At 40.8% G+C, this 26,423-nt stretch overlaps 1 protein-coding gene across 12 annotated transcripts in view; it reads left to right on the top strand.

The window, feature by feature from the left end:
- Positions 1-4,189: 4,189 nt before the first annotated feature.
- Positions 4,190-26,423, top strand: part of DCLK2 (doublecortin like kinase 2) — a 145,976-nt gene continuing 123,742 nt past the window's right edge. For 4 of the 12 annotated variants that reach the window (XM_032412973.1, XM_032412974.1, XM_032412975.1 and 1 more), the window contains exons 1-2: positions 4,192-5,575; positions 23,491-23,825. In XM_032412973.1, the coding sequence (XP_032268864.1) occupies positions 5,155-5,575; positions 23,491-23,825 (756 nt within the window). In that variant the 5' untranslated portion in view covers positions 4,192-5,154. Of the gene's footprint in view, positions 5,576-23,490; positions 23,826-26,423 lie in introns of all 12 variants that reach the window. The other 8 variants (XM_032412969.1, XM_032412971.1, XM_032412972.1 and 5 more) reach the window with 4 other exon arrangements.

Consider the following 26,423-nt stretch of genomic DNA (forward strand, 5'->3'; position numbering starts at 1 on the left):
CTCACATACATATTTGCAAAGAAGTTATTCATATATTTGTAAAGTGCTGTAAGAATCATGACTGCAAAGGGCAGCAAAGCTGCCAAGGTGAAACAACAAATAAGGGAACAGTTCGTCTGAATCTTTTTTCCAGGCCAGGTTCAGGGTATGGAGTAAGAGGAGAAAGTCTCTTTCTGACCCACTTTGCTTTATGCCCTTTCCCGTTAAAGCTGGACAAAAATCACCAGAATTTATAGGCACTAAAGATTATGAAATAAAAAATATTGCTCAGTTTCAAAAACTCAAGTCCATAGTCACCAGGCCCTTTTGCTGAAAATAGTTGTTTCATCATTTTTGCTTCTGGGAGAAATGTTTGGCACTAGTGAACAGGAATGAAAACATGAGACAGCAGAAAAGTCTCGGCACAGTGCAGTCTAAAAGGTTCGTAAGCATCTTCACCGTAATAAATAACGGAGCTGGAAAACTGCCTCTAAGAGCAGAAGTTTCTGGCCAGAAGTGAAGACTAGCCAATGCATTGGAAAAGTAAAGTAGCCCGAAGCAAAATCAGCAGATGTTCAAGGCAAGTTTTCTTATGTAAAGCTCCACAAAGTAGTACGTAATGAGGGGCTCAGTAGTTAAGCGGCTGCTTTTGGCTCAGGTCATGATCCCACGACCCTGGGATGGAGCCCTGCATTTCCCCCACCCCGCCCGCCATCGGGATCCCTGCACAGCGGGAAACCTGCTTCTCCCTCTCCCACTTCCCGTGCTTGTGTTCCCTCTCTCGCTGTCTCTCTGTGTCAAATAAGTAAGTAAAATCTTAAAAAAAAAAAAAAAAAGTATGTAATGAAATCTCGTTTAAACAAATAATGCTAAATAAAAATTTCCATTGTATTTCTTAGTCCAGGTGGGGGTAGGGGGGTGGGGGTGGGGGAGAGGGAATTATATGGCTAAAAGGCAGCTCCAAAATTCTGCAATTGTGATCTAAGAAGAAGTGTAGAGAACAAAATTAGCTTCCCTTCATGTGTAGTTGAGTTTTTCTGCCCCAAATGGTTTTTAAAAGACCCCCTCCTGGATATCATCAAGAAAATGTTCAGGTTCACTCAATACTTCGCGATTTAAAATTATTATATATCAAGAGCAAAAAGGGTTCCTTTGTAATCATACAAAAAATGGAGAAGTGTTGGATTGAAATTCTTAGGTTCTCTGTAGCATAGAAATGAAGCCATTTTTAAAGTACTCTGCACAAAAGTTTTTATTCAGACAAGTGTTAGATTAAGGGGGGTGAGGAAAGGATATGGAGAATCTACCACCAACAGAGAAAAAAGGTCAAGGCCGGCTTCCAGGTGGTGAAGAGGCAGGGCCAGCCCCTCCTAATGAAGCCCTTTTAAATCAGGACCTGGCGGACAGAATTGTTAGACCTCACAACCACAAGGAGAATTAGACCATCTCTGTAATGACGAATGAATAGCAAATCAGATAGTGTTTCTTGGTTAGAAAAAAGGCGTTATCGCAGCAAGGGAAATACCAGTTGAAATATCCTATTCTGCAAATTCTGCAATGGCTTAAAAGGAGAGAATTTGCTTTGGTTCTACTACGAAGTAACCCAAATTAAGTGATGTCTATCTAGAACCCCCAATTTTGCTTGCCTTAGGATTTTAATGCCAAAACTAATTTTTTCCCACCACCATAAATACTCAAATTTTGGCAAACTGGATCTTTTTTTTTTTTTTTTGAACTGGATCTTGATATATACCATATACATTATGTAAATATCTTATGAAAAGTGATCACATCTTAATTCTTATATGAGGGTTTGGAATAAAATCCCTTAAACAAATTAATGCAAGAGCAGGAGCAAAATAATTTTAACTAAGTAACAGCTTTGGAAATTCTCTTCTGCCCTCACCCTTGTTGAGAAACAGTAATCTTTGTTTAATTTAGGGATATAATGTTAGGGAATAATGTGAAAATACTGGCATATTACATCATTGTCTTCACTTTTTAAAAGGGCCAAATCTTTTATCAGAAATCTTTGAGAAAATGTGTATATGTCAGTGTCCTAAAGCTTGAGTGATTGAAGCCTGCACGACCAGCCTGCAAGATGACCCCAATGATCCCTGACACCTGGTAGTCATACCCTTGTGTCCCCCATTGAACGGGGCTGAGCTGTATACCTTACAGGATAGTGTGGGTATGATGTAATGGCTTCCACCTTGTTCTTTCATGAATGCTTACTCTAGGGGAAGCCAGCTGACATGTTGTTACAACACTCAAGTGACCCTACAGAGAGGTGTTCATGGTGAGGAACTAAGAGCTCCTGCCAACAACATGAGTGAGCCATGTTGGAAGTGGGTCTCCAGGTACCAGTCAGACTTTTGGATGACTGCAGCCCCAGTCGACGTCCTGATTGCAATCTAATGAAAACTCAAGGGAAGCTGCTTCTAGATTTCTGACTCACAGAAACTGTTGAGATAATGCATATTTATTGCTGTAAACCACTAGATTTGGGATAATTTGTTACTACAGCAATGAATTAGAAAGCGTTTTTTTCCCCAAGGTATAGTAATAGCAAAACAGATGAACACGCCCATGTTAAGCCATTTACAAAGTTGATAGGCTCTGCAATTAGTTGTATTTAATGAGGCCTTATCTCAAGGAATTTGCCATTTAGTTCTTCTTTTCTCAAAGTACTGTACAGAGACCAGCAGTGATGGCATTGCCTGGAAGCTTGTTAGAAAAAAACTCTTTAAGAAATGTAGCATTTCAAATCCTACCGCAGACCTACTGAATCAGAAGCCACATTTTATGAGATTCCCCTACTATGTATAAGTACATCAGAGTTTGAGAAGAAACACTGGTCTTTTGATTCTTAATGTTATAGCCTGTAGTTGGAAGCCCTGGCTATATACATTAAGAGCACTTTCAAAAAATACTGTTGGTTGGGGTTCCTGGGTGGCTCAGTCGGCTGGGTGCCCCACTGTTGGTTTTGGCTCATGCTCAGCAGGGAGTCTGCTTGGGATTCTCTCTCCCTCTCCCTCTGCCCCTCCCCCTGCTCGCAAGCTCGCTCTCTCTGAAATAAATAAATCTTAAAAAAAAAAAAAAAAAGAACTGAAGGAAGAAAGAAATACCGTTGGAGAAGGCTATCTCCAGAAATTCTGATTTAATTGGTCTGGGTTGAGGTCTATCGTGGTCATGGACCTAATAATATTTTAGAATTTTTCCCCTTGAAAACTACAATGTAACCTCAGATCAGCTGACTTCCTGGCCTGCTCCAGGCCTGGTTCTAGAAGTCTGCTATGTCCAGGTGTGTCCCTGAGACTGTCCTGGACTACAATGGTGCACTGAACAGGATTCTTCTGGATCATTGCCATGCCAGGGCAACTTCACAGCTGCTGAAGAACCACTGCATATACTCCTGCCTTTTCGTACTCATGTTCTTCCAGGACGCAGTTCATTCCAAGAAAAGTATCCATGCCTTCCAACCTTCCAGGTCGATTTGGATTTGTTGTCTAGGGCCACTCAAACAGGTGCCGAATAAATAAGGTTTCAGGGTAGCTTACCCACCTGTTAGATTAGGACCAAACATCTTTTGGCCTCATCTTTCCCTGATAGCAAAATGGAAATAACTAATGTTTCTCATAAGCCTTTAGAAAATATGTTTTTACTGTTGACAGTAAATTAAGATTTCCAGTATGATGGGTGCTTACAAATGTTAGACCTATTACTTAAGAAGCTCAATTGACAACATTAAATACCACTTGACTGTGAGTGGGGGAGGGGAGGTATTCGTTTCCTTTACTAATGCATCCCCAGTGGTGGAAAACAACGCCTGACACATGGCTTGCTCTTAATAAATATTTGTTGATTAAATAAATCCCTCAAAACCCAGTAACTTCTGATCATTTATTCCTTCAAAGTTACTCAGCATCCTATGTTAGCAAATCTGCAATGGAAACTGTTTTATCAGAGGATTTTAAAATAAAGCTTCAAATTTTCTTTTATAAATTTTGTGCCCAAATCCAATGTCATCTTTCGAATTTCTGTCCTAGTTTAGCCTCGGTTCCTCCTTTGGAGGCTAGTTAGGGATGTGATCTCTGCCCTTGAATCTCCTTCCTTTGTAGTTTTTTTGGCCTGCGCGTTTACGTTTCCCAGGCGGAGGAGCGCGTGCCGCGGCTGCGCCCATTAGCGCGCGGCGCGGGTTTGTAGCTGTCAGGCGGACGGGGCTGCCTAGGACCCAGGAGGAGTCGGTCCTCTCCCGCCGCAGAGCCTCCGCGCTGACCCGTGCGGCCCCCTTCTCCTCGCGCACCCCCTCCCTCCCGGGCTTTGGCAGCCCTTGGGCGGCAGGAACCCCCCCCCCCCCAAACTCCAGCCCCGCCAGCGAGCCGGGCCGGCCGGGGAGTCGGGCGCGGATGCTCGCGGGTGGGCTGGGCCGGTCGGCAGCCAGGGAGGCGGGCTGCATTATTTCCCGCTAGGGCCGGGCTCTGTGGGAGGAAGGGGCCCCCGCACTGCCCTCTCAGCCCGAGTCCGCGCGCGCCGCCACTAGGACAGGGCCTGCGGGCGAGCCAGGCGGAGGCGCCGCATCCCGGGCCTCCCGCAGGGCTCGTGGGCGGGCCGGGGCCGGGCGCGACGCCCCTGCGGGCCCGCGGCGCCTCTCCCACGCTCCCAGCTCCTCCCCCTCCTCTTCCTTCCTTCCCCTCAGCCTCCCGGGAGCCGCCGGCGGACGCGAGCCGCGGCCAGCGCCCGAGCTTTGTGTGCGCCTGCCGGCCCGGGGCGAACCTCGGGCGGCCCAACTTTGCGTCTCCTGGCCAGCTCCCAGGCGGGAGTTGTGAGGCGTGGCTGGGTGGAGAAGGCGCGCGGGGGGCGGGGGGCTCGGGGCTCCCTGCGGGCTGGACAGAGCGAGCCGCGCTGGACAATGAGCTGGGCAGCTCGACGCTGCGGCCACTTTTAGGGGGGGCGCGGGCCATTCGGCTCCTCGGCGGCTCAGCGGCCCCACCTGTGAGGAGAGGGCGGGATGCCAGAGCCAGGTGTCCCGGCGCCCTGAGCCTTCCCTTCCCCCCCCCCCCCCCCCCCCGCCCCACGGTCAGACGTCCCTGAACTGATTCTCGCATTGACACTAGGCTACCCGGAGGCTTTGGCTGGGACGTTTTTTGTGGGGGAGCCTTCGGAGCAGCCGTGATGGCCAGCACCAGGAGTATTGAGCTGGAGCACTTTGAGGAACGGGACAAAAGGCCGCGACCGGGGTCGCGGAGAGGGGCGCCCAGCTCCTCGGGAGGCAGCAGCAGCTCGGGCCCCAAGGGGAACGGGCTCATCCCCAGCCCGGCGCACAGTGCCCACTGCAGCTTCTACCGCACGCGGACCCTGCAGGCTCTGAGCTCAGAGAAGAAGGCCAAGAAGGCGCGCTTCTACCGGAATGGGGACCGCTACTTCAAGGGCCTGGTGTTTGCCATCTCCAGCGACCGCTTCCGGTCTTTCGATGCGCTGCTCATGGAGCTCACCCGCTCCTTGTCGGACAACGTGAATCTGCCCCAGGGTGTCCGCACCATCTATACCATCGACGGCAGTCGGAAGGTCACCAGCTTGGACGAGCTGCTGGAAGGTAGGAGGAGAGGGCCGGGCGCGGCAGGTGCGGCCCAGCGCGACAGCAGGTGCAGTGGCCACAGGCTGGCGCGCGCCCGCTTGCGCTGAGCTGAGGGGAGTTTACGGGGTGTTTTCTGGGCGGCCATGGGAATTGTATGGTTCTGTCTATAGGCTCTCTGTGTGTGTGTAGGGGGTGCGCTCCCCCATATACTCTCTTTCCCAAGAGATTTGACTTTAAAAAAGAAAAAAAAATCCTAGCGGGCTTTGGTGACATCTCTTAAGATTGGTTTCTTGGGGGTTTTGTTTGTTTTTAGTGCAAACTGTTGGAAAAGGTGGCTGTCAGGTGAGGATCTGGGTAACCCTCCTGCTAATAAGCTTTCGTTCAGCCCTCTGTGTGGACCTCGGTGCAGGCATCAGTGATGTTCCAGCATTCAGGACCCTGTTGTACCTGCTCTACTCAGAAGTTGTGGTTGTGAAATGCTCTAGGTTGGCTTTCAGCAGAATTTAGATGAGGTCAGGAGGCGTGATCCTAGACAGTGGTTCTCAACCTTGGCTGCACCTTGGATCACTGGGAACTTCAAAAAATTACCAGTACCTGCACCCTACCGCAGATATTCAGATGTTTGGGGTCTGATCTGGGCAGTGAGAGCTTTAAAAGCTCCCCAGGTGATTTGATGTGGAGCCAAGTGCAGCCAAAATTGAGAATCACTGTGCTAAAGGGTTTTCCACATTTGGTCGGTAATGAGGTGAATCAAGGTCAGTCTCTCCTGCCTCCTCCCCTACTGAAAGTAGCTAGTTAGGATGATAGAGGCTGTTGGAAAGAGTAGTTGGGGCCTGTTATAAATTAGTAATCCTAGAGTGTCAACTATGCTTCACTCAAAGGGACTGCTTGACTGTATGTTGTGTCATCCTTGAATTCCTGCCATACTGTATTTATTCTTCTTTCCTTTCAGGGTGAAAAGACATTACTGGTAGTTAAGAACTCATTTCCAGATATAAACAGCACCTATAAAGATGAGACAGAACCCAAGTATATGCTGACTGCATGTTTAAAGACAGCTTGCTCTCATGCCTCTTTCTTAATGCAAATGGCTCATTCCATGTAGTCATAGCAATATTGGTGTGGCAGGGAAAGGAAACTGAACTTTGAGCCAACTATCTTTCTCTTTCTTTCCTTTCTTTCTTTCTTTCTTTCTTTCTTTCTTTCTTTTCTTTCTTTCTTTCTTTCTTTCTTTCTTTCTTTCTTTCTTTCTTTTCTTTCTTTTCTTTCTTTCTTTCTTTCTTTCTTTCCTTCTTTCCTTCTTTCCTTCTTTCTTTCTTTCTTTCTTTCTTGATTTATTTGTTTTTTTGAGAGAGGGAGGTGGAGAGAAAGAGCAGGAGTTGGGAAGAGGCAGAGGGAGAGAAATCCTCAAGCAGACTCTTTGCCAAGGCAGGAGCCCAGCACAGGGCTTGATCCCACAGTCCTGAGACCATGACTCAAGCCGAAACCAAGAGTTGGATGCTCAACCAATTGAGCCACCCAGGTGCCCCAAGTCAACTATTTTTCTTATATTATCTTATCATATTCTTATATTATGGTTTGAAGGCTTTATGCCCATTTTACACATGAGGAAATGAGCAACATGCCTTGTTACACAGTATCTGCAGTATATGCCCTTTCATCTTCAATTCACCTCTAGTAAATCTGTATAGCCATACTGAAGAGTCCTGAAAGTGGTTGAGTTTCTCTATTTAGTTATTGTTACCAGAGGTTTTCCCTGTCTTGGCTAGATGAGGACCCAGCCAAAATTAAGTTGTCTCTTCAGTCTGTTTTTGTGTATTCTCGACTTCACACATTCTCTTGGTCACTTGTGTGTTTTGGTTTTAAAGGCTTCCTGAGGAGGTGATAACAGCCAGAGGAGTATAAGTAAAATGATACATTGTTAAAAGGGCTCTGTTGCCTTCTTTATCGTATTAAATACTTAAAAGCAACATTTGCCTAGATATTTCAAAATGGAATTACATTTTCAGACTGACCCAAACTAGATTAGCAGTGCTGTGGAAATATCAAGGCGATGCCTATTGCTTAAGTACTCATTACTCACATTCCCTTGGGATAGTGTGCGTAGGGTGATCTGAAGAGGGACAAAAATTTTAATATCCTTCTCTCAAGTAATTTTAACAGTGTATTTGCTACATGAAATTAAAGTACTCCAAAGAGGAATATCATTATGGGGGGTGGTCAAGATGACCATTAGGCATATTAATTAACGAGAGCATATATTGTACATTGAGTTTGACATTGCCCAGGTGTTGCATGGTTCACTGAGTCTAGTTCTCAAACCCGTATAGTTTCAACTGTAAATTGAAAGTTGACACATTTCCTTCCAGTTATTTATTCACTGATTTTTGGAGGATGGGGAACTGTATGTGTAGAGTCCAAATTATACTACCATATGATAATGGCATAACACAGATATTTGCACAACAGAAATGTTTCCCTAGTCTAGCCAATTGCCTGTTTGTTTCAAGCAGTATTTAATAAAATTACTGCAAAAGAAGAAAATTTGTGCCCTTCTTTTGTCATAGTGACATTCTCTCTGACAATGGATCTTTGTCTAGGTCTTGGAAGTTCCAACAAAATGAGTGGAATACCCTGTTGCAAGGCAGTTTTCAAGAAAAGAAAGAGCCATCGATGCTTAATATCCATCATTTGAGAATTTAAATAGTTTCAACTTTCAGTTAAAATTGTGTGCTCAAATGTTCTGATTTATCATTTAGAAGGACTAATCAGCTACCTGCAAAGTTATTATTTGCATCAGTAAAAATGGGTACAGAACATATGGGTGTTGCCCATATGGTCAAAATTAACTAATTCATCTTAGTTCATTTTAAAAACTATTTTATTTTTTTATTTTATAATTATTATTTTAGTAATCTCTACACCCAAGGTGGGGCTCGAACTCATGACCCCGAGATCAAGAGTCACATGGTCTTCCAACTGAGCCAGCCAGGTGCCCTTGTCCATTTTAGTTCTTTTTTTTTTTTTTTTGGTTCATTTTTAATAAAGATTCTCTGATAGTACTTTTTACAACATTACGTTCTGTTCTGTCCTCTTCCACTTCCATCCCATGACATTTGTAGTTTAGGAGATACTGTTTTCCTAAAATGTTTTTCTGAAATACTTTTAGTGAAGAATAGAAAGTGATGACTCAAGACAGCTGGGCATGAACACTCATTCAGAGCCTCAGTCCCATTGAACTCAGATGACAAAAGAAATTTGCATGGCCCAGATTTTTTCTTCTGCCTTTGACCTTGAAAGTCTCTGGAGACTAAAAACAGTGTGCAGGTGTTGGCTGGCACTCCTCCTGTACTTTGCTAAATCAGCAGGTATCTTCAGCCTTTTGGTTTACCTCCCCTTGCTGGATTAATTTCACTGAGTTGGTGCTGTGCATCCCTGTAATACTGTTTTATTCTTTTTAAAACTGGATGGGGACCTTCTCTCAGAGGACTGTGAGTCAGAACTGGGAAAGTCCGTTTCAGCTGCCTGAAACCATGAGCCAGTCAAACTTAGAGCATCTCTGATTAGACAACTGAGGATGTTCAGATGATTTGTTCTTAAGTTCTCGTGTCTGGGGCCAAGAGTCAGAATTCCTTAAGTGTTTGTTTAAGTTTATTTAAGTAATCTCTACACCCAGCGTGGGGCTGGAACTCACACTCTGAGATCAAGAATCATGTGCTCGGTGCACCTGGGTGGCTCAGCTGGTTAAGCGACTGCCTTTGGCTCAGGTCATGATCCTGGAGTGCCGGGATCGCGTCCCGCATCGGGCTCCCTGCTCCGCGGGAAGCCTGCTTCTCTCTCTCTCCCACTCCCCCTGCTTGTGTTCCCTCTCTCGCTGTCTCTCTCTCTCTGTCAAATAAATAAATAAAATCTTTAAAAAAAAAAAAGGCATTTATGATGATAGAATGTGTCAGTTTAACATTGAATCTTAGGTGTGCAAACCTTCTCTGGCAGACTCCTAGGTTCTTCAAGACCCACTTCCAATATTGCATCTATGAAGTCTCTTCCCAGACCTTGGGGATACTGGTCTCCGATAGTTGTTGAACGAGAGTCTATTTGTTGTTGTTCCAGGTGCTGTTCCAGGGTACAGTTTCTTTCCTCAAGATGCTCACATTCTAGAGGGAGAGAGATCGTGAACATGAACACACACAAACATACACAATTGGTTCTAGCTCAGGTGCTGTGAATGAGGTGGTAATGAGGTGGGGGCAGGATGATGAACAAGGCTTTCCAGAGGAACCGATGTTGGAGCCAAGGCCTGAGATCAAGATGATAACTTTTCCCTTTGCTTACTCAGAGCATTTGTCCTTACCTCTGTTATAACACCTTTGTAATTAGTGGTACATCAGGTCTGACTGGGAGTATGGTGAGGTCAGAGATCTTGGACACACAATAAATTCATCAAATAAGTAGCCCAGAAAGTAATGTTACCTCTAAGTCCCTTGGTTGTCAAAGGAAGTTTTATATGAATTAAGTTTGAATAGGGTTGTTCCTATATATTTGTGAAGAAAATGCATACTTTGAAAAATTGGATTATATTTAGATACATCAAAAATGCTGTGCTAACTCATCATTGTGGAGAAAATGACTGTTCTATCTGCTCCTATAAATCTGGTTGTTTTCTTCATCTCATTTCCTAAAACAGGGAAATTCAGATGTGCTATAATATAGCTACATAATAAGCTCTTTCTAGAGGTAATGGGAAGAGAAGTTTTCATGTGAAGAATAAAAAATTATTAAGGGTTTGGGGAAGAAATGGAATATTTGGGGGAGCATTTATGAGTTAGAGTATGATGCAATGATATTCTGGTAGGCAAAAGAAAAAAATCAGTATTTCATAAGGTTTTAGGCTATGGGAATAGATAATTTATGGTCCTGTGATGTAAAATAAAGAAAACTAGATTCCCTTGGGCAGTGTGTCAAACTGCTTTCTTCGTTGCTGGGAAGGCCAGGGGAATTGCTCTGGCTGTGTACTGCCTGGCTAGGTCTCCTTCGCCTCATTCCTACCTGCCTGTGCTCCCACCACTTCTGTTTTTATTTCTTCTATCAGTAAACCACTACTCTAAGGATTTGGGATTCTTAGCACAGTTTTGAGATGTTTTATTTTTTACTTATTTTTTTCCTTTTTCAAGTTTTTATTTAAATTCCAGTTAACATGGGCGCCTGGGCGGCTCAGATGGTTGAGCGTCTGCCTTCAGCTCAGGTCATGATCCCAGGGTCCTGGGATCGAGTCCCGCATCGGGCTCTCTGCTCCTTGGGAGCCTGCTTCTCCCTCTGCCTCTCTCTCTCTCTGTCTCTCATGAATAAATAAATAAAATCTTTAAAAAAAATAAATAAATAAATTCCAGTTAACATACAGTGTAATACCACTTCCATATAACACTGGGTCCTTATCACAACAAATGCCCTCCTTAATATCCATCATCCATTTAACCCATTCCACCACCCACTTCCCCTCCAGCAACCCTCAGTTTGTTCTCTGTAAGTCCATTTTCTGGTTTGCTGCTCTTTTTTGTCCCCCCATGTTCATCTGTTTTGTTTCTTAAATTCCATATCTGAGTGAAATTATATGGTATTTGTCTGTCTCTGACTTATTTCACTCAGCATAATAGTCTCTAGCTCCATCTATGTCATTGCAAATGGCAAGATTTCATTCTTTTTGATGACTAAGTAATATTCCATCTTCTTCATTCGTCAGTTGATGGACATGTGAGATGTTTTATGTGCACTCACTGTGTGAAGTCCTTCACATGTTTTGTCTCATTTAACCTTTGCAATACCTTGTGAAATATGGCTGCATTGTCTTTCCATTTTACAGATGGGGAAGCTGAGGCTCAGAGAGGATAAAGAAATTGCCCCCTTGCACCAATAGTAAGAGGTGGGGCTGGAACTTGAGGCCATTCTCCTTGGCTTTTGAACTTCTGTATTCTGAACTGCTCTTTTCTACCCGCTGAGGAAGTGGGGTCTATTCCAGCCACAAAGATTTACATAGCTCACAACAGATCAGCACTCTAGAGCTCCATCACTGCTAGAGCCAAACCTGTTAATCACTTATATTTGGAAAATGAAGATTACAGTAGCTCATCAGTCACTGTAGGTATAACAATTTAGGATATTTCATGTATGGGTCCTGAAATAAAATGCATTATCCTGTACACCTGCAAAGTAAGGTCTGTGCATAGTTCTGCATAGTTGCCTTGCTTGACCTCAGTTTCCTCATTTGTAAAATGAGAGACAGGTAATTGCTAAGACCCTTTCCCCTTTCAAGTTCAGTGATCTTGGGAAATGTTTCTGGGAGTGGGAAAGAGAAATGATCTTGGCTCTGTCTGGTTCTATGTCCCTTTTTAAGAGTCACCCAGGTTTAGGGGCACTTGGCTGGCTCAGTTGGTAGAGCATGCGACTCTTGGTCTCAAGATTGTGAGTTTGAGTCCCACGTTGGGTGTAGAGATTACTTAAAAATAAAATCTGGAAAAAAAAGTCAGCCAGGTTTAGATGGAGTTTTCAGAACCCTCAATAACCTGTTGGAGGTTCTTCATAAAACGTTCTCAGGAAGGGGAAAATTATAAACCTATTGAGGGCTGGGGCCACAGTTGTTTTATTCATTTCTTTGTCCCATGCAACAGATATCTCTGGCACAATGATGATTTATTTTACTTTTGTGTCATTTTTAGATTTTTTAATATGTGGGAATAGGTGGATATAGGTATTTTAAAAAAACTTTCTTAGTTAACACTGGACAGTTGTCTAGATTTGCAGAGGAAGACTAAGGCAGTAGACTAAGCATACTGTAATTTGTTAGAAGCTGCTACTTTGTAGACTGAAGGAGTAGGAAAAAATTGGCTATGAGATCAACTTAAGTAATTTTGATTACATTATAACCTTTGCTAATATCTCAAAGTGACTAAAATAATCTACAGTTATGACCGGCTATGTTATCTATTGTTTATATGTTGATTAAATTATAATCATTTGCAACCAAAATATATCACAATGAAAGTTTTAAAGATTTATTTATTTATTTTAGAGAGGGAGGGAGAGAGAGAGAGAGAGAGAGATTGAGCACGTGCACACGCGCAGGCAAGCAGGGCAAAGGGCAGAGGAGGAGAGAGAGGGAAAGAAGCAGACTCCCAGCTGAGTTCAGAGCCCCACATGGGGCTGGATCCCATGACTGGAAGATCAGGACCTGAGCTGAAATCAAGAGTTGGACGCTTAACCGACTGAGCCATCCAGGTGCCCTTCACAATAAAAGTTTTAAAATATCTTCACTGATTTATCTCTTCCTTCACTCCATATGTTTTACAATCTTAAGATTACTTTAAGTTTTAAATACCAACAGTATAATTATTTCTTAGAGGCAATGATGATGCTTTCTTCCCCAATACACTTGCCCATCATCTTGGTCTTTTTACTTAACAGTATTTTGCCTCATTGGCAGAGAATCAAGAAAAGAGAAAAGGAATTTTACTACAGTTTATACTCATGTTCATCAAGCCTCTGAGAGAGAAAGAACTTGAGAAATAGCCTGGTGTGAACCCATCTCTTAGTAGTTTAGTGATCAAGGCCAATGGATGGAAGGCTCTACATGAACCCTATAATGTGTATAAAACACTTAGCAGAGTCCTAGCATGCAGTGGCTCTTTGATAAATGGTGATGGTTCTCAGCATCTTAACCTAGAATTTATGTCCTTACAACTTACCTGCTATATTCTAGAGCCAGCATTTGGAGCTACGTAAGGCTTATCTTACTTTTACCCAGCAGCTCTTCAGACATCTGGAGACAGTGGTCACACTTTGCTATTTACCCCTTCCTTCCCATCCTGTAAACACCACCTCTTTTTTGTGCAAACATCTGGCTTCTGAATCTTTCATCACTTGCATTGATTTTTTTTTTTTTTAAAGATTTATTTGAGAGAGAGAACATGTCGGTGGGGGGGGGGGAATCGTGAGGAGAGGCAGAGGCAGAGGGAGAGGGAGAGAGAGAATCTCTCTGCTGAGAGTGGAGCCTGTCACGGGGCTTCATCTCATGACCTTGAGATCATGACCTGAGCCGAAATCAAGAGTCAGATGCTTAACCGGCGGAGCCACCCAGGTGCCCCCTTGCATTGAATCTTTTTGAGCCATCCTCATTATCAATCACGTGCTTAAAACTGGGGCCAAGTCTTCCTCTAAGACTCACAGTGAGATTTAAGGGATGAAGGAGGAAGGTATTAAGCAAAGGTCTCCAGAAGTTGGGGTAACTCTGTCAAGGAAAGTTTTACCTCTGCTCAGATGATGAGCCAGTTGAAGGACTGACCCTTGATCCATTATGCCCCAGTTGCTTTAGAGATATTAGATGGGGGGGTGTCTGGGTGGCTCAGTCGGTTGAGCGTCCGACTCTTGATTTCAGCTCAGGTCATGATCTCATGGTCATGAGACTGAGTCCTGTGTTGGGCTCTGTGCTAGGCATGGAGCCTGCTTAAGATTCTCTCTCTTCCTCTCCGTCTGCCCTTCCCCCCTCTAAAAAAAGAGAAATATTAGACGGGCACATTTTGTTTGAAGTTTTCTCTCTTCCTCAACATCCTTAAAATTGCAGTGTTTCTAAAACTTTTGCAATATTTGGGCCACTTAAACATGAAAAACAATGTAAAAATCTAACAGCTAACTTAGTAGAAGTTCAGTATTACCTTAATTGCTTTAATTACATTGTCACTTAAATATGTAGAAAGGTAGGTATTCTTATATACTATAGGTCTTACACACCAATACAACCTAAATAAATTGATAATGTAAATACCAACAAAACTGCATAATCAATAAAAATGTAAAAAAATAGCAGTGTAAAGCTATAGATACTATTTGCTCAAACTAAATTGTTCCCAAATGTGACCATGGTACTGAATGCTGAGTTCAGTGTGCTGTATTTCAGAATGCCATGTAAGGAGTCAGTTTTGCACTGTTAATAAAGCTCCACTCCTACAGGGTAAAATTATGTCCTCTGGCCTTAACTTGCTGTGAACTCATCTTTTACATAGATTAAGTCCACTTCTCTTTTTCCTCATTAACTTCCAACAAAGTTATACCCTTTGGGACCAAAGGAGTTGAAACTGGACCGAGTGGCCTGACTGAATTTGATTTAGAAGCAGTTGTTCACATATTCCAGAATAGGATGATACACACATTTTAAGTTCTATCAAAATAAGCACAGAATTAAAATTGTCACAGGGAACTCTTGTATTGTGGAATATGTTTGGTCCAGGTGTGAGGAGCAAAAAGACAGATAATGGATATGATTTGTAGGTTCCATCCTATCAGGAGATTAGATGTAATTTCTTTTTCAGCTGGTAAGCTTTATAAAGCTTTTTGGTTAGTGAGTAGGATTTTTGTTTCTACTTTTACCTGATTTTTTTGGTCTTTGGTTAAACCTCTCTGAAATTTCAATGCTGAAACGTGGATTTCTGGGCATACCTCTTCATAGATGTTCAGATGTTCAAAGTAGTTTTTTTACCCCTTTCTCAGTAGAACGTATCACAGACTGTACTGCTGGATGTGACTTTAGGACATGGCTTGGTTCAGCCAGTTGCCTTCATAGGTGTTGAAGGAGCATTGGTTTTAGCGATGAAAGGTCTCATTTTTGTGTCCTCAGCCTTGCCCTGCAGCAAAGGCCGTTATATTCATTTGTGAATGCAACAGCAATGGTCCAGTGACACAGCAAAGGAGTGCAGAGTGGGATAGGCTTCCAGGCCAGAGCAGTGCACTTTGTGTAACTCTGCTGATCCCCATAAGTTTTAAATTCTGGGTTCTGTACAGTTTGGGTAAAAAAAAAAAAAAAAAAAAAAAAAAAAAACCCAACTAAGTTGTTTGCCACAAGAGAATAATAAATCAGTCTTTCTTTTTTTCTTAACCAAATAGGCGTGGGAATTCGTCTCTGCTGTGCTCTAGATGGAGATAAGAACCTTTTAATCCACCCAGTAGTACTGCCTCACAAATGCTGTGCTTGATGAAGGACATCAAACCATTTTGTAGATGCAAGATACCTGGATTTATTTTCCCTGGTTATATGTCTTTGGAAGCAATTTTCTTTCTCTGTTTTAGATGTTAGGAAAGAATTAAGGTTCCTAAGATTATTGCTGATATTAGATCTATAGTGTCAGGCAAGCTTTCTTTTCTCTTTGTCTTTACATTTTTATGTTACCATATTTAAATCTGCATGTGTGTTGGGGGGGATCTTTTCTCTAAGCTTGAAGAGCCTTTGCACTTTAGACTTATAAAGTTCTGTGCTTGCTTCCACTCCAAGTTATGTAATAGTCTCAATGTCCAAATTTTGTATAATTGATTTTCTGCCATGAATGTCAAAATAGTTTGTAATTACAAACTAATTAGTGGGGTGAGGCAGTTAATGTAAATATTTTAACAGAAATGGATGAGATACTTTATAGGAACTGATATAAAAGTAGGCTAGCCAAACATACTCTTATTGAATTTCCAACTGCATAAGGTTGCATGTAACTATTTGTAATTTCTAACAATAAACTGACATTTAAGTGTTGACAAAGTACTCTGATTTAGCTTTAAAAACATTCATGTATATACTTAAACATATATATATGTGTATATATATGTACACACATGCATATTCCATTGATTAAGAGACACATTACATTTATTGGACTAAAAAGTACCCTGTAGAATGAAGGGGGGGAAATCGGAGGGGGAGACGAACCATGAGAGACTATGGACTCTGAGAAACAAACTGAGGGTTCTAGAGGGGAGGGGGCTGGGGGGATGGGCCAGCCTGGTGATGGGTATTAAAGAGGGCACGTTCTGCATGGAGCACTGGGTGTTATACACAAACAATGAATCATGGAACACTACATCAAAAACTAATGATGTAATGTGTGGTGATTAACATAACATAATAATAAAAAAAAATTTAAAAGTACCCTGTAAAAAAAATTTAAAAAATTTAAAAAAAGTACCCTGTACTCTCGAAACTAATACAACACTATATGTTAATTATACTTCAATTTTTAAAAAATAAATAAGTGTGTGCCCTGGACTCTCGATGCTTTGATGGTCTGAAATGAATTAAAAACTTTGGTAGATACTAGGCAGCCTTCATATCCTGCTTGTTTCCATATATGCCTTAGGCTGCCTTTTGGTCGGCTGGCATGACCTAAGAATGTCTCCAATCATGCATGACATCTTTCAGGAGCCTGACCCTGAGCCTCCCAGGGTCATTCTGTATAAATAGCTACACTGTGCAAATGTTTTACCTAGAAGTAATGCAAATCCAAACCATGAGATTTGTAAGTTTGCATTTTCATCATTACATTGACAAACATATTTTGAGTACCTGTTATATATCAGGTATTGTGCTAGATGTGGGTAGTATGAAAAAGATAGTTTTGTTTTTTGGTTTTTTTCAAAGAGCTTCCAGTCCAGGCAGTAGTTTGTAATGAGAGGTTGTTTTCAGAGTCACCTGTGAAATTAAAAACCCTTACCTACATATTCTGGCCCCACCATCCAGTGATTCTAGTAATTCAGTTGAACTGTGGTGAGGTCTGAGCATCTGTACTAATACAGCAAAATCAGCTGATTAAAAAAATTCTCCACTGAGAACTATTGGAAGAGAGAAAGAAAGAATAAATGATTATGAGAAATTGATACTTTGTAAGCTCAGGGTATAAGAATGTAATTTTTAAAATTTTATTTTAAAATTATGAAGATTCATATACATGTACAGCCCAGTGAGTTGTTAAGAAGTGGACACCTTTGTGACTACCAGCCGTGTCAAGAAAGAGTATTGCCAGACTCTGAGAAGTTCTCCTTGTGTCCTTTCCTAGTTACAGTTCTTCCCAAGATAACAGAGGCCTGACTCTTGCTTTGATCTATATTTTTGCCACCAATGAAGGCATCCCTAATTGATACAGTTTAATTTTTTCTCTTTTGAACTCTAGAGAAATTGAATCTGACTACATATATTCTTTTGTCATCTTCCCACCACTGTTTGTAAAATTCACCCAGGTTGTTGTTCATGGCTCTTGTTTGTTCATTTTCACATACAGAAACTGTATAGTTGTACATATGACCACGCCACAATCTCTGTTCTGTTGTTGGGACATGTGGATTGATTTTTCATCTTTGGCTGTTGAGCAGTGCTTCCGCATACATACACTAGTGCCCATGTGCATGAGTTTTTCCAGGATATTTTCCTGGGGTGGATTGCTGGGTCATATGATGTGTATGTTGTAAACTTAGTACTAGATAACGTTTTTCTAGGTGACTGAACCTGTTTTTCCTAGGCAGTTGAACCAATTTAAAATCCTTCCAGCAATGTTTGAAAGTTCCTATTGCCTTACCTCCTTGCCAAGAGTGATTGATCTTGACTGGTCAGTTAGAAAGAGGCAAGATGGGAAAAGGAGGAAGGTTATTTCAGACATATAAGAAGTAATGAAAATAAGAGGGTATGATGAGTTTGGAAGGAAATTGCAAATATACTGGTATGACTAACTTAGGAACCTGTGGGAAAGTGGTGGGAGATGAGAGTGGAAGTGTGTGATGTGCTGAGGAGCTTGGTCTTTATTCTAAAGGCAGTGAAGCAGGCAAAAGACATCAGATCTACATTTCTAAAAATTTGCTGTGACAGCTATGTGGAGGATGAGGGGGTGAGGCCCCACAGGGAGCTTAACTACTCTAATCCAAGGTGAAATGAAAAAAGGCAGAGTCAAAGAGCATAGACTCCAGAGATGCTTAGAACAAGGTCAACAGTTTTGCCAATTCTGTTGAATGTGGGAAAGGGAGAAGAGAGGCAGGAGTCTTGATTTTGCTTGGGTGACTATATAGGTGGTGATTTCATTCAGTAAGTTGGGGAATTCAGGAAGAGGAGAGTTTGAGGTCAAGGTGGCAATAATGGGGAGTGAAGTTAGTTTTAGACAGTAGCATGTGAGCTATCCATAGATAATCTAGTAGAGATGTTCAGTAAGTGGCTTGAACTCAAGAGAAAGGAGTAGGCTGGAAATGTCCTCAGGATATAGGTGGTGTTTGAAGCCATGGGGGTGAATGCAACTGCCCACAGAGAATCTAAGGAGGATGAAGTAGATGAATGGGAGAAGAGGACCCTGAAAAGCAGATCAAGAAGGAACAACCAAAGAAGTAAGAGGTATAAACCAAAAGAAATCAGACTGTGGAAGCTAAGGAAAAAAGGATTTGCAGCAGAGAATCATGGCTAGTGTCTAATGCCCTCAGAAGACACCCAGTGAACTTGGAAGATGTGCTTTGCATTTGGCAGTTAGGAAAGACATGCTCGGGGATCAGGGTGTTCCAGCCAGGGGAATGCAGAGAGCAAAAGTGATGCCACGGTGGCTTAAGAGCAAACAATGGGTGAGGAAGTGGGGAAAAAAACAGATGAGGAGTTTTTTTTTTTTTAACTCAGCAATGAATGGAAGCCAAAAGCACATTAAGTAGAGTGCGATGAGGAATGAAGAGAGGGAGGATTTGCGTGTGTTAAGGTAGGAGGTATTTGTATCTAATCCTGTAGAGAGGGCTGCCTAGTTAAATGGAGGAGAGAAGAACAATGTCCCTGAAACTGCAGCATGAGGACACACAAACATGGTACTGAACATCCAATAGGAGGTGGCTATCCTATTACTGCAAAGAGAGACAAGGTGGGAAAAATTGGCACAGTCTGAATACATTTGTAAGTGTGAAGGTTTTCAGAGACAAGACATTGGAGAGTTCCTAGCATTTAATATTCTCTTGCCTCTTAAAGGAGGCAGATTCTTCAGTTGAGTAAAGATGAACATTAATGGTTGATATGCAGGTGGTATTACACAACTGTAGGCACTTAATTTGACAACCTGCTAACTATGAAGTAAAGTGTCTTTGAACAAATGTCAGTGGTAAGAAGCCATAGCCATGCCACTGTAGGGTCTTAAAGGAAATTCAAAGACTTTCTATTCTTTGTTGTGCATGAAAACTGTTAAGTTTTATAATCACCTTATGCTTTTATCCATCTTCTTTCCATACATAAAGCAAATTTTCTTTGTATTTAGTATTCATGTGATCATAATTTCCAAAACGACTTCCTTCTAAACTCCTCTGGTCAAAGAACTATTATTGGAAAGAGGGAGAGAGAGAAAGAGAATGAGTGTGTGTGTGTGTGTGTGTATCTCAGTTCTCTTCAGCCAGAGACCATCAAGAACATACCTATAGTTGAACAAGTTGAATTTATTACTCATTGCAGCAAAGAGAATGCACATTGTATGATACCATGGGGCATCTCAGTAAGATGGTGTTAGACCTATCATAGAATTTGGGCTTTGGTTGGATAATTTTAGGGAGGATCTGGGGAAGCAAGGACTTGCTCTGTATTGGGTGCTGTTAGAAGAAAGGACAATTCTGTGACTGAGTATCTCATTAAATCTTGCTGGGAGCACAGAGTAGATTGAGGAAAAAGCTGTAATTGGTAAAGTCATTCAATGAGTGTGAGAGGAGGATGTCTGGTATCTTGTGGGTTGCACAGTGAACTTGTTTTTGTGTCACTTTACCATAGTCTCAGAGTGACTTTATTTGAAACAGATATTATCTGAGATTATATCCCAGAGAAGAACACAGGTCTGACTGTGAGCATCAGACCAGCTTATAATAATAATGAGATCTAGCTGTTAAAGTCAGATCAATTCTGGACTTCAGATACAGCCTCATTTTTCATATATTCATATTCATATATACATATTCATGTATATATATATACACATACACATTTATGTCTTGGTTTAACTCTAATTTATAAATGAGATGCTTAGCTTTTCCTTCTTTGGGTGAGTGTAGTTTTAATATGTATTGGCAAAAAATTTTAAAATCCTTTCAGAGTGTAATATTTTATCAGGATATCAAAACTCATTACTTGAGGATATACTTTTTCAGCTGTATCAATAGCATAAAATGCACTACTGTTTGTTATGTTATTGGGGAGTGAACAGAAAACAAAACATTCTTGCATTGATCCAAGTAGGGAGTAGGTGGTGGTGAGGACACAGAGGGTGGACATTTTGAGAAATATTTAGAAAAGAGAGTGGACAGAACTTGATGTCAGAATGTAGTATGTAGGGAAGCCAGAAGAGTGAAGGATGATGCCTGGGTTTCTAGCTGAGTAAGTTTCAGTAGGAAGTGATGTTCCTACCAGGATAGGGAAGAAGGGGGAAGTGACAAGTTGGCAGGGGGGGTAACAAATCTTAAACCAGAATTCCTACAGTAGCAAGAATCTGGTTGAGGGGAGGCTGATTGCTTCTAATCAATCTTGTAGGTGCCTACTACCTAACAGAGTAATAATTTATTATTTGGTTAACAGCAAGAGCTCTAACTGCCCAAGGAAACAAAATCTTAAATTCTTTTGTCAGCATGTTCTCTCCTGATAGGCAAATCTATGTAAGTGACAAAATTGCCATCAGGAGATTGTTTGATCAGGGTGGGGACGTAACAAGGGAAGCTAGCCTGGGTATCTTGGTTGCTATGGTTATCAAGGTATGACATCTCTACTGTAGGGTTTTATGTGCCCAGTATATGGAAACACAGGTGTGACCTCAAAACTGTGTTTCGAACCTTTATGCTGAAATGTTGTATGCCAAAGATGCCAAAATGGATATCTGCTGGTTCAAAACTTTACATTTTATGGAACTGATCTACAAGTTTTTAATAGAAACAGTATGAAGGGAGGAGGGGAGAGAAGGAGGGAATTAAAATATGTCTGTAACCACACATAAACAAATTAAAAGACAGACTTCCTTTACCTATTTTCATTCTGATGTCCTGAACCTGTATAAAGAAGCAAAATACAGATGAATTTAAAAGGCAGCTGGCCTCATTGATATGTCAACTGTGCAGGGTTGATCAAGGAAATCTGACATACTAAATTTGCTCTTGTTTTGTTTCTTTTTATCATTGTGTTTTTGCTTTATATTGGGAAAGGCTTTTCCCTAGCTGACTTCTCCCTACCCTTAAAAAAAAAAAAATCACTGTCTCTTGCTGAAATTTCCTTTTCTTTCTTCCATCTTAATATTTTGAATCAGAACATACAATTAAATTTTATTTAGAGCTTTTCAATATGAGACTTGTGTTCTCTATAAAATTAAAGCAAAATCGTGTTTATTTTTGCTTGTAAATACGTCCATGTGATGTATAGTTCTATTTTATTAATTTCATATGTGTATTTGAAACTACATGCCATTTCCCCAGATGATTATACTGTGAAAAGTCATTTGGATAAACCTACAGAGATGGAAAATCCCTAACTAAGTGGCAATGGTTGTGCTAGCTTTCTGATTACTGGTGTGGAAGCAGCAGGAGAGCTGTGGCTGCTTCCCTAGTTTTCTTGGACAGTGGCCTAATTATACCTTTAAATAGAAGGCCTTACTCCTCTTTTTAGACCCTTCTTACATGCCTGATCTGTTACTGAATTGTTCATGTGCCTTTGGGAGTCTTTAAGTTCTCCATTCATCAGGATCTTAAGAACATCCTGATAATAGTTAAATATGATATTTATATTAATAGGTTTTCCTCAGGCATTGTCTTTCACTGTTTTGGTTATTTTTGTTTTAAGCATGAACAGCCCGTAAGGCTTGTATCATATAATTATTCTATTACGAGTGAGACTGTTACACTAAATATGTGAAAAAATACTGGATTCTTTTTGAGTTGGAAGGTATTGTAGAGAAAATCTTAGAGTGTAATCCTCTTGCCCTGTATGCCAAAAGGTGAGAATAAAAGAATTGGGTGACTTCTGAGTTTCCTGAAAGAAAAAGTATGATTTTTAAATATATAATTATGAATTAGGATTTTCAAAATTATAATTATGAAAATCATTACTTTTCAACCTATAATTTTGGGACTTAAAATTAATGAACATTGAGTTGGTAAACCAATCGACAAATAGTATACTTTTTATGTTTTAATAAAAATAAGCAGAAGGCTGCATGAATAATGAACACATTTATTTTTCAAAAAGATTTATTTATTTATTTTAGGGAGAGAGAGAGCACACCTGCATGCAAGCATGAGTGGGGGGGAGAGGGAGAGAGAGGGAGAGAAGCAGATTCCCCGCTGAGCGCAGAGCCCAGCATGGGACTACCCTGAGATCATGAACTGAGCCAAAATTAAGAGTCGGTAGCTCAACTGACTGAGCCACCCAGACACATCGTTTTAAACTATTTAACATCCTTTCCCATTTAAGTAGATATAGAGAAGTTTGTCTTTTTGAATTAATTATTTTAAGTTCACATTCTTTAATTAAGAAATAAAATGCCTGAAGTAAATTTTTTCAAGCTGTCAAAACTCTTCATTTTTGCAGTAATTCATTAATTGAGTAAATGATACTATGACTAAATATATTTTAGACAGCTATGTGAAGATGGAGTAATCATTCTTCAATTAGGACTGAAATTTGTAGTTGGAAGAAGAAAAATAGTTTTATTTCTTTATATGAATATATTGTGATATAATTACTTCTTCCAGAATGGGATTTTTTTAAATTAGTTAATAGATTTTGGAATTAGGAAGTACTCTAGAATTAATCTGATTCAACAGCTTCAATTTACAATGATACTGAGAACCAAAGTGCAGAGGAATTATCCAGGGTGACATATTTGATCAGAATAAAGCCCAAGTCTCTCTTGTTTCATTTGCCTAGTGCTTTTCACGCTGTAATGTGTGTTATTTTCTCTCTCTCAAAACCAATCTAGATGTTTAAATAGAAAGGGAGGATGGGCAGAATGCCAAAAGAAAAGGATGTGAATCCCCCTTTTCCGTGAACCTGTTAAGTTTAGGAGTTCATTTAATGGGTCTTCAGCATTTGTTCTTAAGATACAGTGCTTCTGTGGTGGGGATAATCATGCTAATTAAACTGATTTTTTGCCTTTTAGGTGAGAGTTACGTGTGTGCATCAAATGAGCCATTTCGTAAAGTTGATTACACCAAAAATATTAATCCGAACTGGTCTGTGAACATCAAAGGTGGGACAACCCGAACCTTGGCTGCTCCCTCCTCGGTGAAAAGTGAAGTGAAGGAAAGTAAAGATTTCATCAAACCCAAATTAGTGACTGTGATTCGAAGTGGAGTGAAGCCTAGAAAAGCCGTGCGGATCCTTCTAAATAAGAAGACTGCTCATTCCTTTGAACAGGTGTTGACAGATATCACCGAAGCCATTAAACTAGATTCAGGAGTGGTCAAGAGGCTCTGCACGCTGGATGGAAAGCAGGTAAGAGGGTTCCTAGCCCTCAGCTCTCCATCTCACTGTTAAACTCTCCCTGTATCATGGTGGTTACATATTTGACAGAAAGAATTTCAGAGTTTGCTAGAAATTATTCTCATACTCCTACTTGAGAGGTGTGTGTGTCTGTATTGGCTTTTATCATGAAAAATGTAAGTGGCTTACCTGTGTCTTTGCCCAAACATCTTAAAGGTGTATGTGGAGAAATCTGTATATCTTATAGTCACTGAAAGGGAAATGTAAACAACTTCGTTTTTTTTTTTTTAATTTGTATTTAAATTCCAGTTAGCTAATATACAGTGTGATATTAGTTTCAGGTGTATGGTCTAGTGATTCAACACTTCTATACAACACCCAGTGCTCATCACAAGTTCACTCCTTAATCCCCATCTCCTATTTAACCTATCCCCTCACCCACCTCCCCTCTGGTAACCATCAGTTTGTTCTCTGTAGTTAAGAGTCTGTTTTTTGGTTTGCCTCTCTCTCTTTTATTTCCCTTTGCTCGTTTGTTTTGTTTCTTAAATTCCACATATGAGTGAAATCATATGGTATTTTATTTGTCTTTCTCTGACCGGCCTATTTTGCTTAGCATAATACTCTCTAGCTCCAACTATGTTGTTCCAAATGGCAAGATTTCATTCTTTTTTATGGCTGAGTAATATTTTTGTGTGTGTGTATATATATACATATACACACATACACACACAATAATATATATACCACGTTTTCTTTATCCATTCATCAGTCAGTGGACACTTGGGCTGTTTCATTAATCTGGCTATTGTTGACAATGCTGCTATAAACATCCGAGTGCATGTATCCCTTTGAATTAGCATTTTTGTATTCTTTGGGTAAATACCTCCTAGTGCAATTGCTGGATCGTAGGGTAGTTCTATTTTTAACTTTTGAAGAACCTCCATGTAGTTTTCCACAGTGGCTGCACCAGTTTGCAATCCCACCAACAGTGCAGGAGGGTTCCTTTTAATCCACATCCTCGCCAACACTTGCTGTTTCTTGTGTTTTTTATTTTAACCATTCTGAAGGTGTGAGATGATATCTCATTGTACTTTTGATTTGTATTTCCCTGATGATGACCGATGTTGAGCATCTTTTCATGTGTCTGTTGGCCATCTGTATATCTTCTTTGGAAAATGTCCATTCGTGTCTTCTGCCCATTTTTTAATTGGATTATTTGTTTTTTGGATGTTAGGGAAATGTAGACTTCTGAGGGAAAAGTGTAAGTTGAAGAGGCTTCCTATACTAAATGGGATGTTCTCTAAGAATGAGAACACCTATGGACTAGTAGAGTCATTATGGGTTTGGTAAATCACAGGAACCAAATTAAAGATATTTAACATTTTTAGAAAAGCCTTTCCTCCCCACCTACATATAATATGGAAAATGCATTTCAAAAAAGTACTTTCTTTCATAAGAATGTCCATATGAATTTCATAGGACACAAGGGGGGTAATTAATCAGCATTTCTTGTTTGTTTATTTTTTAAGAAAGAGAGAGAGTGTATGTGTGGGGGCGGATGGGGGGCAGAGGGAGAGGGAGAGAGAATCCCAAGCAGGCTCCACATCCAGCACAGAGGCCGAAGCAGGGCTGGATGTCGTGACTCTGAAATCATGACCTGAGCTGAAATCAAGAGTCGGACACTTGACTGTGCCATCCAGGCACCCATTAATCAGCATTTCTGAAAAATATACACAAATTACACAGGAAAAGGCAAGCCAAATTATGATAATAATATACCAGGAAATCTAATGGGCTAAAGAAGAAAAATCGGGCAAATTTCAAGAATGCATGAATATTGAGTTTTGCCACAATCAGATTATCATTCCTACAGAGAAACATGTAGCTTCTGAGGTGTATTTTTTCCTGATTTCAATAAAGTTAAATTGTTTGTATTTACATTGTGTTAAACATAGTTTCCAGCATTCAATTTGTTTCTTCATTCCATTTTGTTTTTTCCCTATAACACACTTAATTTATTCTGAGGTGTTTAGCTCGAATAGTGCTGAGAATGAAACACTGGAGCGGTGCCTTCTGGAAAAACACGATTAAAGTAGTTTTCTAATTTCCTAACACCAGATCTAGTTAGTTGATTGTTTCCTGAAACATTAACAAGATTTAAAAAATAGGTTCTAGGGGCACCTGGGTGGCTCAGCCGTTAAGCATCTGCCTTCGGCTCAGGTCATGGTCAGGTCCTGGGATCGAGCCCCATGTTGGACTCCCTGCTCAGCAGGAAGCCTGCTTCTCCCTCTCCCACTCCCCCTGCTTGTGTTCCTGCTCTTGCTAACTCTCTCTCTGTCAAATAAATAAATAAAATCTTTAAAAATAAAAAAATGTAAAAAAAATAAAAATTAAAAAAATAGGTTCTAAAAATTCCAGTAGATCATAGTGATGTTATAATGACCTTTCTGATTAATTAAATTGACGATTAGAAGGCATGACACTTCATAGCAGCAGCCTGCCCAAGATAGGTTCATGTATGAATGGAAATAGACACTTTATAAATTGAGTTAATAGCACAGCACAACACAGAACACCTTAAGATTCGTTCTGCAAGTAAGTAAAAACGAA

This window comes from Phoca vitulina, unplaced genomic scaffold (assembly GCF_004348235.1).
Source record: "Phoca vitulina isolate PV1807 unplaced genomic scaffold, GSC_HSeal_1.0 scaffold14, whole genome shotgun sequence".
NCBI lineage: Eukaryota > Metazoa > Chordata > Mammalia > Carnivora > Phocidae > Phoca > Phoca vitulina.